We start from the raw sequence: 20013 nt of genomic DNA, 5'->3' as shown, positions 1-20013 counted from the left end.
CATATTTCTTGGATGTTCTGCTCATGGTTTCTTAACAGTCTTGCTGAGCTGTCTATGTTCTTTTCCAGTTGAAATACTTTGTCTTCATTGTCTGATGTTCTATCTTCTAAGTGTTCTACTCTGTTGGTAGTATTCTCCATTGAGTTTTTAAGTTGGTTTATTGCTTCCTGCATTTCTAGGATTTCTGATTGCTTGTTTTTTATAACCTCTATCTCCCTGTATAGTTGATCCTTTGCTTCCTGGATTTGTTTGCGTAATTCGTTGTCGAAGTGATCTTTCATTGTCTGATTTTGCTGTTTAATGTCTTCCTTGATACTCCAGATCATCTTAAGCATGTATATCCTGAATTCTTTATCTGACATTCCATCTGCTGCAGCTGTTACCTCTTCTAAAGTTGCGTTGACCTGCATTGCTTGTGGTCCTTTCTTTCCTTGTCTTTTCATACTGCTTGCGTATCTTTCCTGCAGGTGCGGGCGGCGGCTCTGCTCTCTCCTTATTCCAATTGGGGTGTCGTGGCTACCACGCCGGCAGGTCACTGGGCCTGTTCTGGGAGCTGGTGGCGGCTCTGTTCTGCCCCTACTCCAATTGGGGTGACGTGTCTGTCGTACCAGCAGGCCACTGGGCCTGTCCTGCTGGTCGGTCGCAGATCTGCCCACCTTTCGGGCACGAGTGGAGGCTCTGCTTTGCCCCTACTCCAATTGGGGTGTCGTGACTACCCCGCCTGCAGGATGCTGGGTCTGTTCCTGGCAAGGGAGGCGACTCTGCTCTGTCACTACTCCAATTAGGATGGTGTTTGTACCCCGCCGGCAGGCTCCTGGGCCTGATCCGCAGGTCTGTTGTAGGTCTGCCTACCTTGAAGGCGCGGGCGGCGGATCTGCCCTGCCCCTCCTACCACGCCTGCGGACCCCTGGGCCTGATCTGCAGGTTGATCACTGGTCTGCTCCCCCTGCGGGCACGGGTGGCGGTTCCGCTCCACCCCCACTCCAATTGGGGTCACGTGACCACCACACCGGCAGGGCCTGATCCGGGCGTGGGATAAGGATCTGCTCTGCCCCTACTCGAGTTGGGGTGACGTGTGTACCACACTGGCAGGCCACTGGGCCTGACCCACCAGGCTGTCACAGGTCTGTTTACCTTGCAAGCGCGAAGGGCGGCTCTGCCCTGCCCCTCCTACCACGCCCATGTACTACTGGGTCGTGGGTCTGCCCACCTGGCGGGTTTGGGTGGCGGCTCCGCTCCGCCCCCTCTCCAATTGGGGTCACGCGGTCACCACGCTGGCGAGCCGCTGGGCCTGCTCCGGGGGCTGGCGGCGGCCCGGCTCCTTCCCTCTGGCTCGAGGACAAATTGAGGAGACTCGGGTGACTGAGCCTCACCCCCCTTACCAGGAGACCAACTGCTTATGTCACCGCTGGTATTGATGAAGATCTCTCCTCCACCGCTTTCTGCTGACATCAGATCTCTGCCATGTTGGTATCCTATGCGAATGGCAGCATTTCGTTCCCCTTGCCAGGCAACCCAAGCAATGGGTGAGTCCTGACCTGCCCTCAGCAGGACCCGGACCGAGACACAGTTTCCGCGGGCTCCCAGCCCCGGTCCAGGGAAGTTCCGGGAGCCGGAACTCGGCCGCTCCGTGCTCGGTGTAAGCTCCTATAAGTGTAAGCTCCAAGAAGCAGCCCCCGCGGGCTCAGTTCCGGGAGCCGGAATTCGGCCGCTTAGTGTTTGGTGTATGCTCTGATAGTAGCAGGGTCCAAGAAGCAGCCTCCGCGGGCTCCGCAGCCCTGAGCCAGGGCGGTTCCGGGACGGTTCCGGGAGCCGGAACTCGGCCGCTCTGTGCTCGGTGTAAGCTCCTATAAGTGTAAGCTCCAAGAAGCAGTCCCCGCGGGCTCAGTTCCGGGAGCCGGAACTCGGCCTCTTGGTGTTTCGTGTTTGCTCTGATATTAGCAGGGTCCAAGAAGCAGCCTCCGCAGGCTCCGCAGCCCGGAGCCAGGGCGGTTCCGGGACGGCTCCGGGCCCGCGCTCCGTGTTCACTCCGATAAGATCAGATTTTAAGAAGCCCCCAGGCGCTGAACCCTAGCAATCTGTCTGCAAGCCGCAGGCGAATTGCAGCCTGAAATTACCTGTTCTATGGCTGAATGAGCTGCGGTCAGTCAAAAACAGGTGTGGTGACGTCAGTTTACCAACATGGTGGCTGCTGGCCTCCTCTGTGGTCTGACCGGTGTGGAGAACCGAGATGGACCGCTTCCTTCCCCGTCTCGAACCCAGAATTCAGCCCTGAGTGCGGTGCTTGCGCGTCTGGCAGAAACTGCAGCGCTGTAACCCTGCGTCTCTATCCCAGCGCGCCTTGCAGACTCCAGCCGCGGGGCGATTCGCTGAATAAGCAGTGTTACCCTCCGTGCGACAAACCTCTCGCGTTTGAGTCTCCGTAGCCGATCCTCATGCGATGGAAATCCTTCCTCCAGGTTCCGGCGCACCCCACTATTGCTGGAAATTCCCAACAAGATATCCTTCAGCCGTCCTGACTTGTCACACTCCCACACAGTGAAGCAGCACACGGGGGTAATGCACTCCCCTCGCCGCCATCTTCCCAGCCTCAGCATTTATTCTATTTTTTCTTTTAATACAATCATATGGTAGAGTGTATTTTGAAACATTATACATACATGGAGTAAAACTTATCCTAATTAGGATCTCATTCTTGTGGTTGTACAGGATGTGGAGATTCACCAGTCATGTATTCATATATGAACATAGGGAAGTTTTGTCTGATTGATTCTATTATCTTCCTATTCCCATTTCCCTTCCTTTCCTTTCATTCCCCTTTCATCTAATTCAATGAATTTATATTCTTCCCTCCCTGCCCCTTATTGTGTGTTAGCATTTCCATATCAGAAGATTGGCTTATTTCACTTAGCATGATAGTCTCCTTTTTAAGTGTAAAAAGCCTGGAGTAGAGTTAAGTCTGATTACATTTCTGTTTCCTAAAGTAGAACATCTGCTGTGAGTTTGCAGTTTTGTCTTTATATGACAGAAGGGAAGGAAGAAGACTTGGAGAGGTGGTCCCTAGTGCTTCCTCCTCCCAACCAGATTTTTCCATCTGTTTTTATAATGAGCATTGTATATTTATTCCCCTAAAAGTTGTCTCAAGCTTTCCTTATTTTAAAAAAGTAATACTCGGGGCCCTATTAAATGTTACTGGTCTCCTTTCTACACTAAGCAGATACTCCAGAGCATTGTAACAGAATGTAAGCCACATAAATTGTACACCATAAATACACAGAATTTACTCTCAACTTAAAACATTAGGTTAACTTAAAAACATAAACTTGAATAAAAAGTAATTTCAAATTTTCTAATATCCACTTCAAAAAGCAAAAAGAAATAGTTCAATTTATTTTAATAATATATTCTATTTAATCCAGTATAACAGAATGTTTTTTTTTCATTTTACAATGTAATACATGAGAAAGTTTGCTTCCTTTATGGTTCTTCCTAAATTTTCAATCATGTATATGTGTTATAGTCCCAACCAAGCTCAATTTGGACTAGCCACATTTTAAGAACTGAGAAGCTTATGTGGCTAGTGGCTAGTGAATTGAACATTCTAGTTCTAGAGATAAATTTAATACTGTGATTCCTATGGTAGAGCAACTTTGGAAAACATTCCTGTGCTTGGAGGAGATACCAAGTCCCCACCCTTTGAAAATGTATACCTTTTCTAACAAAGGCTGGATTAGTTCTGCATTGATGTAATGCTGCTGGAACCACAAAAGAACTTTAGCTGGGTTGATCACAGGATTCTGAAAATATCACTTATGGCAAAATATATCATCCTAGTATTGCACAGATGTGCCTTAGGGACTATATCATTACCTCCATTTGGGTTGTTTTTTAAAGAATAGAACTATTTCTGTGTGAATTTTTAAAAACTCCTCCCCAGAGGGTGATAGGTCAGTTACCTCCTGGAAAGTTACTTAACTCTCTGGAGTTTTTGAATTTAAATGAAAAAGTAGAATTATTATTTCTTTGGTTTTTTGAGAAGTATATCAAGAGTATCCTGTAAGTGGAATGTGGCTTCATGCAAACAAAGCCACAGGTTGTCTAGGGTAAATTCTGCAGGAAACTTTCAACTCCCATTAGAGCTCTACTTTCTTACCAGTCTCTTGACGGGCATTCTACCTCTTACTGCTTGGCATCTTTCTTGTTGCCTTTTATGATTATAAGTGAATAGTCAACAATGATACTGGGAAAAATTTCTGACTAATCTATTTCCTTAAGAGTTATAGGCAATGATAACTTTACACTTCCATGTTCCCACCAACCAAAAGGTTCTAGAAGGGCTAATGATTATTGAAATGCTAGCAGTTACACCTGAGGATGGACCACTGTGCTTAAATAAAAAAAATATTTTAATTGAGGAAATATTTAACAGGGATATTTCTATACATATGTTCCTTTATTTCCTTTGTGAGAATATGAGAACTAACAATGGTTTTGTTTCATTCTATTTCTTGGAATGGTACTTGGCACAGAGTAGGTCCACAAATATTTGCTTAATTTATATATTGAGAAATTTGCTTGGCGAAATTCAACTTGCTAAGAGTCCATGCTGGTAACCACTCTGTATCATTGCCTTTTTTTTTTTTTTTTTTGCAACAAGAACTGAATTTCTGATTTGGGTCAAGCTGAGAATGATATGCCAAGTAGCATTAGTTTCTTCCTTTTATTTTTAATTACAGTAAAACTGACTTTAAAAGTAAAACTCTTGAGTATTTTATGACCACAGTAAGCCCAACTTAATCACATTTGCTGCTTTATTTTCATGTGAAAATATACACAATGCCTTCAGTTCGATGTTGAAATAGAAATAAACCATTTATAAATTGTTGACATGTGGAATGTCTTGAAAGAAAATAAGCATAATAGGATCATAAAATCTGTCAAATACGTTCCTCTAATAATGGTTTGAAGACACACTTTTTCAAGTATGCTAAGCTGCAAATTTCTTTTAAAAGTATTAACCAAACTTGTAATATAAAAACCTAGGAGATATACAACTAACGATAAGTATCCCAAACTAACTTATCTTTAAGAGAGCAAATCTTGTTCTTGCCCCACTCCACTGCTTAAATATATTCAGAAACTCTTTTATAGGCTTAAATACACTTATCTATATATCCTACAATGTCCTTTACAAAGTGTTCCCAGCCTATCAGTCCATCCCAAAACACCTTACTTGTATTCTGAATCAAGGAAAGTAAGTGGAAGGCCATGCATTTTTCTGTCCCCTCAGTAACCAGCATCTTGTAGCAATAATAGATCCCCCCAATTTATATCTTAATAGATAAATATGAGAATGATAATGTAAATGAAAGTGGTCCATAAATTGTAGTCCTGTTATGCCCATTGTTATTATCGTCATTAACAATGCTAACATTGTTTCTAATAAAATAATAGCCCCTTTTAATACCCTGATTTTAATACATTATGGGTCAGATTCTAACCTCAGTAATAAATATATAGTATCCCAACATTACTAATAATAGTAAATAGGGTTATACTGATCACTAAACAAATTTTTTATGAATGGAAGAACTTTCATCTTTATCATTTAATATACTTAAGGCCCCCTATGAAGACCTCGGCCTGTAGTATGTGATGAGTATTTTTCTTTTAATATTTTCCTCAGTGCTATCAGGAAGAGCTGTGATTAAATTATTTTGCTCAATATTTCTAGATTATTGTGAATAAGTCACATGGTGTTTGGATAAGAGCACCTTCATTTATTAGCCTTGGAACTTTGGAAAAACATTGAATCTTTCTGAGCTTTTGTAAGAGACATATAAGAATACCACTTCTACAAATTTTGCTGAAATTTAAAAACAATGTGAAATAATATTCCTCATAATTTTTAAAATACAAGGTAAATGTAAGGCACTAAACCAACTTTATAAGCTACTGCAGTTAAATAAATATTATATTACATCCTCTTTCTGTGCAAGTTTTTGTAAATTTCATTTTATACAGCTTTCCTAAATTGTCCATTTCCTGAACTGGTTTCTTAGTTCTTTTAAAACAAAATTCTTCTTTATACTCATCACATTACTATCTTGCAACACTCACTAAAAATAATCACACACACACACACAAAAAAAAAAAATAAAACCAAATATTAAGCAATACTCTCATATGGGTAGTAAACTCTGATATTCTCTATTTTGTTTCACTATAAAGAACAAATGCTGGTTGTGATCCAAAAATGTATTTTCATGACTCACAGGTTGTAAAACAGTAGCCCATTAGATTAAAAATAAAATAAATAAATAATAAACAAAAAAAAACACCAAGAAAAGAAATGATGGCCCCTCAGTATTATTTCTGCACTTCTTTTCCATAAAGCAATATCTGACCAAGAGCACCTCTCATTTTATCATCACAATTTTTTCCTCCCACCATTACTTTTCAAAAATTTTCCCTATTTTCTTGGACTTACACTTCTCTCACTTATTTCCCTTACACCCCTATATGTTTCAATTGTTTAAAAGCCCATCTACTTTATTAAACCTTGGGTTCTTTGTGAGTATATTTGCAATATAAATTCTGCTATGTAGAACATCTAGCACAAGTTCTGAGAGTATCTCTAAAATAAAAGTTAACTGAATGAACATATTGCTCTAAAGGTTTGGAGAAAGACAGGAAAATGTCAGGGCTAAATAATTTAAGTAAATTTAGTAGTGGTTCAATGGTTTTCTAACATACAGATAATCTTATAGACAAATCCAAGAGGGGTTTTCTCCTATTCCTCATGCCTTTTGGTAGTGGTTGTTGTAACTACTATGGTTTGAATGAATGTTTGTCTCCTCTAAAATTCACATTTAAATTTAATTGCTATGGCAATCGTATTAAGAGGTGGGTCCTTTAAGAGGTGATTAGTCCATGAGGGCTCCACCCCAAAGGGTGAGATTAGCACCATCATAAAGATGAAAATTAGGTCCCTTCTTGCTCTCTCTCATCCTCTCACCTTCCATGGTGTGATGACACAGTAACAAAGCTTTCATCAGATGCTTGCATTTTGACATTGGATTTCCTAGGCTCCAGGAATCTGAGCCAATAAATATCTGTTCATTATAAATAACCCAATCTCAGGCATTCTATTATAGTGATACAAATGGAATAGGACAGTCACATACCTTTCTTTTCTGTGTAAAATAATTTTATTTCAATATTTCTCTTTTTAATGATATCCCCAGAAGACTATGAAATATCTCATCAGGTCAGCCTCTTTTCAATGAAATTGTATTCAGTAGTCATGTATTGGTTGAATTGCCCTGACTGCTCTTCCAAGGATAGCCCTGGTTATTAAATTAAATTTGCAAATATATATGAACTATGGATTGAATGAGCTTGCTCATTACAGCATACATCTTAAACGAATGCTCATATAAGTCTCCATTAAACCATGGTGCACAGCTTTTTATTTTTAAACAATTGTATTGTTTTAAAGTTACAGTTGTTTCAGTTATCGATTGTTAGTATTTAAAAGCAGGTATTGTATAAATATGACAGCCATATATTATAAAAACAAATAGAAATTTGAGGATAAACTGTTTGAAAAAATGTGTTCCTTAAAATCAGCAGTTAAATGAGATTTTCAAATAAATCCATGTTAACCAGGATTTACAATACAATATAAGCCTGTACTATTAGTTGTAAAGCCAGGATTTGGAGAACTATGCTGGCACATTAAATTTATTCATTTTCACAGCCTGCAGACATTTTAATGTCTGAGTAGCAATAAGAACAAATTACCTAAAAACTTTTAATAGGGTATAATAAATTAAGACTGAATGGTAATGCAAAAGTGGGTACAACAGGACGAAATTATGAATCTCATATAATGATCCAACAACACTTAAAGTGTGGAAGCAACATTGGTATTCTGGGATGTACAACCACAGTTGATCCTAATTGTTTCTTTCTTGTCAAACAGAAATTGCACATCAATCTCAAAGTATTATAAACTGTTCATTGCATGCAAATGGTTATGTTTTGCAGGTTCTCCAAGGGGGACTCAATTTTCTTTACAAAAGGAGCCAGGCTAAAAGAATTGTTTGTCTGATGACACTATGTATCCATCAGAGGTCCTCATTTATAAGCAATAGATAAAGAGATTCATCATAAAGAAAAAAAGGAGCTTATATAATTGGAGAGAAAGTGAAAGAATCAGGCTTGGAACAGGCAGGATCTCAGCTGATCACCACAGCTGATTTTGACAAGGAATCCTCATTAGAATGAATGAAGTCTAACCTTCTCACTTACCTGAAGATTAAATGTCTCAAGAAAGAATAGGATCAGCTTACATAGGACCTGTACTTAGGACCTTTGGGATGGTTCCTGACAGAACAACCACTAGAAATTCTCTTGGACACAATACTTGATTTATTGTCTCACTAAGACTTCTCAGGGACGCAAGAGGAACTTTTGATACTATCAGTCAAGAGAATAGTTACTCTATATTCTTAAAATGGTTATGACTACCACACATATTTAAAGGGCTTTAAAACATTCAGTTAACAATACTATATCATATATTTCAATACCTAAAAAAGAGGATTTTAAATGTTCTCACACAAAGACATGAGAACCATTTGAGTTTATGATATGCTAAGTACCCTGATGGGATCATTACACAAGGTATGTATATATTGAAACAATGTAACCCATAAGTATGTATAATAATTTGATTCAATTAAAAATAAAATAAACCTTTAAGAATTAATCAACCCCTTTTATCAATCCTTAGAATTGAAACTTGACTCAAATCTATTTGATTTCCCATATTTTTCCAGTGTGATTTGCAATTGGTTTTATGAGCACAGTCTATGTCCATTTCTATATTACATCAAATAGCAAAGAATGTTTAAAGAGAGCATAGAAAGTGCCTGCTTTTTCATTGTAACTTTTTATTAATTATTCTATCTTCTAAAGGAGGAATTAGCAGCCTTTTCCTACAAAGAGCTACATACTAAATCTTTGGGATTTTGCAGGCCAGGTAACCTTTATGACAAATACTTAACCCTGCTTTGGTAGCAATCAAGTAGCCACAGGCAGTATGTAAATTAATAGGCACAATTGGGTTCCACTAAAACTTTATTTACAAAAACTTGTGGCTGGAAAGATTTGGCTCCAGAGCTTGCCTTTTTAAAAATTTAATATTCATAGGATCAATACTAAGCAGATAATATCATAATAGTATTAAGAACTATATATTGCATTAAAATTAATTTCACTGCAAATACTTTGAAGGATATCATGGGTGGAATATTCATAAAAGTAACTAGCTCAATATGCCCATGCAGTTCTAGATTCTATGGGAGCATATAAATTACTTATTACAATTTCTCTGAAAAAAATCTTCAAAATGAGTTTAGGTAAAATGAATGGCTGAACCTAGGACATAGAGAATTACAACTTTAAGGACTTTTAATTCATAAACTAAAGTAATTTATTGGCCAACAAAAAGTAATAATAAACTCATAAAATCTCAAGAGAAAAATGCTACCATATAAATGTGTTAATATCAGATGTCTCCACTATTTTTGAGTTACCATATCTCTGAATTTTTCTTCTTTATTAATTTTGATCAGAAGACCTTGATATAAATCCATTGCCAATAAATTTTGGTCAGTTATAGCTTTACAAAAGAACAAGAGTTTTAAATTTTGTTTATTATGATGTTTGCAAACCATCCCAGTTTCTGGTTTGTACATATAATTTGGTTATATAGTAGAAAGATTTTCTATTGTTATTACTAGATGCTTGCAATTCAACTTGATGAATACCTCATCCTGAACACACTGAACTGTGAGTAGGCATCTTATACTATAATTTGTCAATTTTATTATCATTCAAAATTTACAACTTATGTTAGAATATTTTCTCACTCTCGTTGTATGACATGTTCATAGTTAGATCTTAGTTAGATCTTTCTTTTTGCTGCCTTTCACAATGTTCTTTTCTGGTTCCCAAAGTTTTTTTTTTTTTTTTTTTCCCAAGTGAGACTGGGAATTCTAGAGATGTTATGGAGCAATAACAAGAAGAGCTATGAGACACAAATAATGACTGTTTTTTTAAAAAGCCACTATTTTCCCTGGCTATAAGTAGAACTTTCTGGAGTACTACAGACTACACTGGGTTTCTATCTTAGCCTTCATATGCTGAACAAAACAGGCTTCATTAAGTCTTCCTTTTTTTAAGAGGCTTTCTTCATTAAGGGAAAAACAGCAAACATTGTTTCCCTTGCACACAGTAGGCTCACACTGAATGTTTGTTGAATGGATTCTGGTTTTTAAAATAGGTAAGAGAATGGAGCCATCCTATTTTAAAAGTGCAATACTTTTATGTATTCCATATATAGTAGAGATAAGAGCAGCTCAATGTAAGTTTTTTTTTTTTTTTTTGGATAGGAGATGGGGTAAGAATGGCAAAAAAATCAAGTGTGAGAATAATTTGCCTAAGGGAATAACACAATGAAATTATACTTCTTTGATCCATTTATTTAATCTAATGAATATTATATGTTCAATAATAGGAAAAAATTGTTCTATGTACTGAGAGATATATTGGTAAGCAAGAAAGATAAATTTTCCATTCTAGTGGAAAATATACATAATAAACATGAAAATATGTATCACAATTTCAAGCAGTTACATATTTATGAAGACAATAATTTGAGAAAAAGAAATACTCTTTGATGTGTGTTTGTGCATGAATGTTTGTGAACTCTTTGAAACAGAGGGAGTTACCACCAAAGGCATGTATGAGAATATGACATAAAGATAAGTGTATAAAAATGAACAGGAGACTGGGACATGGGAGATAGACTGGGGGTAATTTAGAACCCTCAGGAAAAATGAAAAGTAAGTTTAAAGTTAGGAACAAGTTTTAGAAGGAATAGTAAGAAAGTATGTAAGAAGAAACAATAAAAAGATCAATGTGGCTAGAATATCTTTCTTTCAAAGTATTGTTATTAATAAAAATTACTTATACTAACAACAATTTTATATTTCATTAAATATCAATTTCTACTTCTCATTGCTTCTATATTGACATAATGTTTTGTTTTAAATTTGAGATGTGCAATTAGCATGCTCCGCTTTTTTTTTTCTTATTCTCTTGATATTTTCATACTGTAAAAATGGAGATCCCTTAGGGATGGCTTATTTTTCAAGCATTTTAAGCAGTTCTTTACTGCTGTGGTTATTACAGTAAGTTATAGTTCTTGTTCTTGCATCTTTCCAATAATGTACAACAATATGTCATCTTCTTAAACATGTCATGTTGGACAACAGAACTCTAAGAACAAGCCACTGAAATTTTCCAATTAATTTAATATACTTATTTATGAAAGATGCATTTGACGGGTTATGATTTAGAGCCCCTCTCTGAATTTCTGCACTTTGCCAAACTCCCAATAAATCTGTTATTTACTACTTCTGAAAAGATGCACAGAAGCCAAGAAATTGTAGAAGAGTTTCTAAGCAGCAATAAAGGTCTAACAATATTTGCATAAGAATGAAGTGCCCAACTGTTTAACTGTATTAAGAGACTAAATTCTCTTGCCACTACCAGATTATAACATTGCAAAGCTCATTTTTAAATGTATTCCCATCCTTATACATTGCTGTAACCCTAAAGCAAGTGACTGGAAAGTGACTGGAGACAAATTCTCTTAGCAGTAAATTTTCTTGCTGATTCCCTTATGTTAGTGTATGTCCTCTAGTTTTGGAAACCAGGATAGGTTTGTGACCACAAAATGAAATCTTATGAAATTTTATTACTGCTGGGGAAATATAAAGGGCAAGCAATAGTACGAATTATTCTTAACATTGGGGTCCCAATGAAGGGCAACAGATGGCAGAAATATTTACTCAAGTGATTTTTCCATCAAAGTTTCTATCAGCATTTAAGTCTCAGCAGTGTGGCTGTTAAGAATCTGTCAAACTCACAAGCCAGCTGGTGAAATCAGCACTGTAAAACACTGACTGTATGGAAAACATACTGGTATCCAATTTAGTCTTTTACACCATATGCCTTTTTGTAGACAGCATTTGATTCAATCCCTATTAATATAATGTCAGTTATCTCCTATATAGTCATTTGAGGGAGTAGATTACCAATTAAATAATATTAAGATGCATCCTAATAAAAACAGCAAAACTCACTTTCCTTAACAGATACTGTCAGTGACCTATGCCCATCCATTCAGCACTCTTCATTTCTGTACAAGCCAATGGCTTTTCAATAGCAGCACCTGCTACCTGAAGATTTTCTGGGATGCAAGTTCAGAAAGCAGAATAAGAAGAATGAAAAGCTATGGGCACTTCCATTAGGAAGAACAGAGACTTTTCATGCACCACTTGTCTCAAGCTTTTGGACAGGATTCATCTCAATTCCATTGTGCTCTGTGAATCTAAGCTCATCAGAATTGAGTCCTTTACAAAGTGCTTTCTTCAATCACTAATAGCCAAGGTAAGGCAGAATTGAAGAGCAGCTAAACTTGTCTATGACACTTTTGTGTTCTTCTTTGACTGTTCTCCCCAACTCCAGGGAACCAGTGCCCCCTTTTTCTATCCCATTCATTGTTCTTCATCTGAGAGATCACAGTAAGGTTCTCCTTCTATAATTACATGGATTTGAACATAATTTTCCATTCTCCATGCCCATCTCTAATTTGAGGGAAGAAACAGTTCATTTTGCCACACTAGAACATGATTGTAAGTTTTTGATATTTAATGGTAAAACAAGATGAGTATTAAAATACATCATATTTAGCCCATATCGATATTTGGATCCTCCCATCACAATGAGTTCAGATTTATTATTCCACAAAGTGAACAGTTTTTGATTGTGCTAATTTACAGCAACACATATAGATATATTGCAAATATACCATATAATCTAAACTATGGAGCAGTGAAACACAGTAACATTGCAGGATACACCAGAAAACTATTTAACACTAACATGACTATATTTTGCCTGAAAAAACAGCAGTTAATTCATATGAAAATAATACTTCATTGTTTCATTCCCTATGTTTGCTTAACATTTATTAATTTAAGGCTTAAAAATTCCATCTAAACAATCTCATTACAATTTACATCCTAAGGTTGATTTCAAATGGAATTCCTTAAGATTCAAGGCCTCATGCTTGTTCATAGAAAAATTCTTTAGAAAGTGCTGTTAATTTTTAAACGGTTCATGAAGCAGCATTATGCCACAAAGCAAATAGGCTATATTTCCATTCATATGAAGAATATTGAGCTCTTTTAAGAACTTAATCTAATGGTGATTTTTATTGTTTCTATTAGCAACTTTAAGAATTTTCAATCCCATTCAATAACAGCTCATGTTTTAAAACTTATTTCTTTCTAGTCTACAAAAAAAATGCTAGACCTAAATGCTTGGGCATTTTATGATTTCTGCTTCCCTGTTTTCACTCAAGGTATTTGATGGCATAACAATTCATTTTGTCACTATATGAGTTAACATTATTTTCATAACTTTCCTTCATGGAATTCAGCTTTCTTTCTGAAAGCCCTCATTAACATTTCTTCTTGTTAGTTAGAAAATGAGTAGGCAGAAATGTCAGCTATCTGAGGCAGATATGTCTGGCTGAATTGGTATTTTCCTCAATTCCTAGTCCAAAAGCTATATTTTGAGAAGACATCATAGTATATGAAAATAAAGATTAATGAAGTTTCCAGGTAAGTCCCTCTATATTTCAGATGTTTGAGAAAAATAATTCAGTAAAAAAGTTAGTTTTGTAAACATGGGCTGATTACTTATGAACAGTGATTAAATATAATAAGATTCTACATTTTTAAAAAAATTTCTAGAGTTAGAGGTGGACACAACGTCTTTATTTTACTTTATGTGATGCTGAGGATTGAACCCAGTGCCTCACGCATGCTAGGCAAGCACTCTATCTCTGAGCCCCAGTCCCAGCCCAAGGTTCTACATTTAATGAGTAATAATTTTGTGAAAAATGCCATTCTTCAGTGACTTATTCACATATCATTGTTATTTCCATTTTAAAGAGAAAACAGAAACATAGGGGAGAATTAGCACATTTTCACAAGATTCTGCAGATATTAAGCTAAAAGAGCTAAGATTTGAACCCAAACTTTCTGAATCTAATATCCAATCTCTTTACACTCTTCAGATTTGCAATACAGCTTAATGTGGCATAGCATGATTATTGCGGGAGATAAAACTTAACATATTCACTGAATTACTACTTGTTGAATAAACACATTAAAATATGAAGAAATAACTGAGTATTTTTAATTAATCAATTTTAATGGCATATCACATGATTGATATTACCTCAGTTACAAAAAATGTGGTGTTTTTAAGAGATTCCCCACATATTGCTTGACAATGACATATTGCTTTGGAATAGCTTGAGAAAATATTAATTTATATATGTAATTTTATCATTCACTTGTGACAGAGAAGAAATAATTGAGTTACATGGAAGCAGACCACCTTTCTGGTTTTGACAGTCACTTTATTTTGAATGACAATACCAAGTATCAGTTAAGGCACTGATTTCTCTTTATTTTCTTGGTACTAGGGAATGAACCCAAGGATGCTTCACCAGTGAGCTACAACTCTTTTTTATTCATTTTTATTTTGAGACAGGGTCTTGCTAAGTTGTTGAGGGTGTAAGTTACTGAGGCTAACCTCTAACTTTTGATCATTCTGGGTTTTGATTGTTTTATTTTTTTTAGGTGTAGATAGACATAATACCTTTATTTAATTTATTTTTAATATGGTGCTGAAGATCAAACCTAGCACCTATATGTGCTAGGCAAGAGCTCTAACACTGAGCCATACCCCCAGCCCCCTGGGTTTTGGTTTTAAAAAATACTGATTTCTCTATTTAAAATTGAAAATAATAAATCGAATGCAGTTCAGTAGAAATACATGTGGACAAGCTTAAAACATATACATATATTTTATTTCATTTCATATGTAGAAATTTTTTCTTTCCTGAAAATTATATATATATATATATATATATATATATATAAGTTTTCAAAGTCCAATATACCTCTGTATACGATTGCTTAGGATATGGACTACTTGGTTACTTTTCCTCAAAATAACCATTACTACTTGATGCCAACAAATATGTAAGATGCTAACAGTCAGATTTGTTGCACCATATACATCATATATAATCTGTTTTGAAAATAATGTCATAGCAAATATGTAAACTCTCTCTTCTATTCATTATTTATCAATAATGATGTTAGCCAAGACAACTGAAAATTCCAAACCTTCTATTTACCTTATCAATAGATGTATCTTACAGTGTCTCTCTGGACCTTTTATTGGAAATTTACTCAGAATTGAAACATAACCTCAGTCATGTGTGTGTGTGTGTGTGTGTGCACATGTGCATGATTTTTTTACTTACTTTACTTACTTACTTTATTGGAGGATTTGTCATATTATCCATGGCCCTGTAGCTAGAAGAAATTTCCCCTAAGTATCTAGAATTCTCTTTATTACTTCATCTAGGTTGACAAAGAAATAGGCTAAATAAAATAGAGTCATAAAAATTTATCCAATTAAGTAATGTTTTGATAAATGTTTATAAATTGCAACTAAACTATACTGTCAAGTAATGAGGACTTTTCAATATTCTCCAAAATGCAAAATTACTATAAAGTTTCAAGATTGTATAGTAGTAATGTATTAGAAGATCAAATGACATCAAAATAAAATGGTTTGGATTCATGCTTCTTGCCAATTTGAAGTTGAAAGAGACCAGATTTAACTTCCTGTTTGAAAAAACACACACAAATGTATGAAACAGTGGTTTTGAAGACACTGAAGGACATTGATCTAAGAGAGATTGGAAGCAAATGAAGTGAGCCTTACAATTGCCCCAGCATCTGCCTAGAGAGATTCCCAGATTAACACAAAGGAGGAGAGAATGCTTACAAAGCCTCCTGTTCTCCGAGTCCAGGAAATAAACCTTAGAGTTCAAGGGAAGTCAAGGGTGTATAGAAAGGAGATAGACACATAGAGGGAGAACTCGGGATGCTGCAGAGGACTCCCTTCCTGTCTTCAGATGAGTTATAATCAGCTAATATATGTGAGAAAACTACCCAAAGTTAGAGAAAGAACTATATAAAAAGACTAAAGGAAACAATCACCAAAAATCACATTTGGTTGGTAATAGTATCTGTTGCTACCAGTCACAGTGGAAAACCTCATTATTCATAGGGCATCAGAACACTCAGAAGGGCTTTGCCTCAGTGGTGGGACAACATTAGATCTATTTAGTCACAATTAACAAAGTATAAAATAAATATCTAAAAAATATCAAGTTGTTTTCAACTAAATTAACTATCCTAGAATAAAGGTTAATTTTTTTTATTTGAATACCAAAATAACAAGCACTCAAAGGGTTAAAATGCACTGTCTTGCATATAATCAAAAATTACCAGTTATCCAAAGAAGCACTAAAACATACTCATAATGAGGAGAAAATAGATCAACTAAATTAACCCAAAGTAGACACAGATAATAAAATTATTAGACAATAACATTATAATCATTAACATCTATATTCCATATTCTCAAGAAGGTAGAGGAAAGACTAAGCATGTTGAACAGACACCTAGAAGATAGATACAAACATACCTAAATCACAATTCTAAGACATGAAAAATATAATATCTGATGTTTAAAATACCCAATAGGTGGAACTGATCATAGATTGGACATAAATATAAGAGGCATAAAATTCTATAATATTGGAAATGTAATTTTACAATATTTTTAAAAATTCATTTTCCATGTTTCCATAGCTTGCCATACATAGATGTTTGAATGTTTAAATACTTGATATCAGAAGGCATGTTTGCTATGCAAAACTATTTGAGAATGGAGAATGGTAAAGTTTAATATCATATTGCTTTTATGAATCCAGCATATTTAAATGCCTAAACTATTCAATGAAATACCATTTTCTTTGTCTTCATCTATCTTAATCAGTATTTTCTGGCATTAAAAATTGGCTACAATTCAAGTCTGGATGATTGAAAATTGCAACATGAACAACTTGAGCTAAAAATGCTACAGAAATACTTAAGCCTTGGTATACTAAACACAATATTTCTTACACCTAAACTATATAATTTATCAAGTAAATTATATCCCCCACTATATAATTTATTCTTATCTGTATATTCAAAACACACAACAAACTGAAATTAAACTATACACTAGTTATAATCCATATGTTGCATTTCCATTAACATAAACCATAAAAAAGTCAATAAGTACCACCAATTAACTCTGCATTGTTTTGGCCTCTGGTCTATCTCAGAAGGCATTTTGTCAATAGAATATATAGAAATATTGCTGCATCACCACAAATTGTCTTTAGGGAAACAGAACTATAATTTTATCATGATGGATATTTCTAGCAACCACATTATTGCTAAGTATACCACAAGTTCTCATCCTGGACAGGTTCCAACATAAGGCAAAAACACACACTGTCCTAAAGCCATAGTATGTATACTCGGCTGTAAGACGATTCCCTGCAACATAGATGCAATTACACTTTGAAGTTCATCAGATAAACCAGCTGTCTAAGATGACTCCCTCATCCTTTCACAAAAAGTTCACAACAGTCTCTCAACATGATTATTGTGGTGATTTTTATAGTATTTACAGCGATAACAAAAGTCAGGAATTATAAATTTTGGTCATTATTCACAACCTGAACATAAAGACTTATGACATTATGGTGAAGATAGACAATTCAAAAAAGAAATACCCCAAACTTACCTTAAGATACCATTTGTATTTAGCATGTTCCCAATTCTCAGGAATTTGTGTCTTTTTGAAAAACTGTTCAGCTTCTGTTAGCCATTGGTTAAATATCTTCATGTCATAATGAAAACGCCGCCATTTTTCAACAGATTTGTCAAATTGCCTAGAAGTAGAAAATATGGTTCAAAAAATGGATTATGTAAAACAAATTATGTTGACATAGCATATAATTTTTTATTGACAAAAATAATATTTTTATAGTTTCTTCCATTTGTAGATTTCAGTTTCAATTAATAGATAATAATTGACATTGAGTAGGAAGGGTCATTTAAAATTAAAGACTATATTCTCGGTAAAATTGTATATATTTATCAATTGAATAAAAGAAAAAGACAACTATTTTGGAGTAATAGCATTTAACTTCTCTCTCTCTCTCTCTCTCTCTCTCTCTCTCTATATATATATATATATATATATATATATATATATAATACCAAGAATATTAAATTATTTAAACATTACAATAAATTATTTGCAAGCTATATATTTAATTTCAAAATATTTTTGGATCCAAATATCTCATAAAATTTATCAGTTTCAATATTACTCTTGACTCAAAATTGTCTATTCATTAACATCATAAAGAATCTAAAATGACAGATGTAATTTGTACTGTAGGCTCAGATGTCAACAAGCAATTAACCAACTAATATATACTAATCTCAACCAGGTGATAAGTGTTATTCGTTTCATGTTTATTGTTTTGTTATTTCTTCTAATATGTTAAATTGGATAGCTTCAAGAAAAATGAAATACTTGGGAATCAACAAAAGAGGTGAAAGATCTATACAATTAAAACTACAGAACCCTAAAGAAAGAAATTGAAGAAGACCTTAGAAGATGGAAAGATCTACCTTGCTCTTGGATAGGCAGAATTAATATTATCAAAATGACCATAATTCCTAAAGCACTATACAGATTTAATGCAATTACAATCAAAGTCCCAATGGCATTTCTCATAGAAATTGAAAAAGCAATCCTGAAATTCATCTGGAAAAATAAGAGACTCAGAATAGATAAAGCAATCCTTAGCAGGAAGAGTGAAGCAGGTGGCATCACTATACCAGACCTTAAACTATACTACAGAGCAATATTAACAAAAACAGCATGGTATTGGCACCAAAACAGACTGGTAGACCAATGGTACAGAACAGAGGAAACAGAGACTAACCCACAAAATTACAGTTATCTTATATTATATAAAGGAGCCAAAAACATACAATGGAGAAAGGATAGCATCTTCAACAAATGGTGCTGGGAAAACTGGAAATCCATATGCAACAAAATGAAATTAAACCCCTATCTCTCACCATGCACAAAACTCAACTCAAAGTGAATCAAGGACCTAGGAATTAAGCCAAAGACCCTGTGTCTAATAGAAGAAAAAGTAGGCCCTAATCATCATGTTGGTTTAGGCCCCATCTTCCTTAATAAGACTCCTATAGCACAAAAATTAAAACCAAGAATCAATGAATGGGATGGATTCAAACTAAAAATATTTCTTCTCAGCAAAAGAAACAATCTGAGAGGTAATAGAAAGCCTACGTCTTGGGAGAAAATTTTTACCTCTCACATATCAGATAGAGCACCAATCTCTAAGGTGTATAAAGAACTCAACAAGCTAAGCACAAAAAACAAAAAACAAAAACAAAAACAAAAAAAAACAAATAACCCAATCAATAAATGGGCCAAGGCCTGGAACAGACACTTCTCAGAAGAGGATATATAATCAATCAACAAATATATGAAAAAATGTTCATCATCTCTAGCAATTAGAGAAATGCAAATCAAAACAACTCTAAGATTTCATCTCAAACCAGTCAGAATGGCAGCAATTATGAATACAAACAACAATAAGTGTTGGCAAGGATGTGGGGAAGAAGGCACACTCATACACTGCTGGTGGGACTGCAAATTGGTGCAGCCAATATGGAAAGCAGTATGAAGATTTCTTGGAAAATTCGAAATGGAACCACCATTTGATCCAGTTATCCTTCTCCTCAGTCTATCCTCAAAGGACTTAAAAACAGCATACTATAGGGACACAGCCACATCAATGTTTATAGCAGCACAATTCATAATAAGTAAACT

At 35.3% G+C, this 20013-nt stretch overlaps 1 protein-coding gene across 11 annotated transcripts in view; it reads right to left on the bottom strand.

The window, feature by feature from the left end:
* The window catches only part of Dmd (dystrophin), a 2205817-nt gene that overhangs the window by 1121185 nt on the left and 1064619 nt on the right, over positions 1-20013 (bottom strand). For all 11 annotated transcript variants that reach the window (XM_058572890.1, XM_046425263.2, XM_046425265.2 and 8 more), the window contains one exon: positions 17878-18025. In XM_058572890.1, coding sequence (XP_058428873.1) covers positions 17878-18025 — 148 coding nt within the window. The remainder of the gene's footprint in view (positions 1-17877; positions 18026-20013) is intronic.

Source organism: Marmota monax, unplaced genomic scaffold (genome assembly GCF_021218885.2).
Source record: "Marmota monax isolate L192 unplaced genomic scaffold, Marmota_monax_Labrador192_F-V1.1 WCK01_AAM20220418_F8-fsc00075, whole genome shotgun sequence".
NCBI lineage: Eukaryota > Metazoa > Chordata > Mammalia > Rodentia > Sciuridae > Marmota > Marmota monax.
The sequence above is the reverse complement of the archived record's forward strand: the minus strand, read 5'-3'. Positions and strand labels throughout refer to the sequence as shown.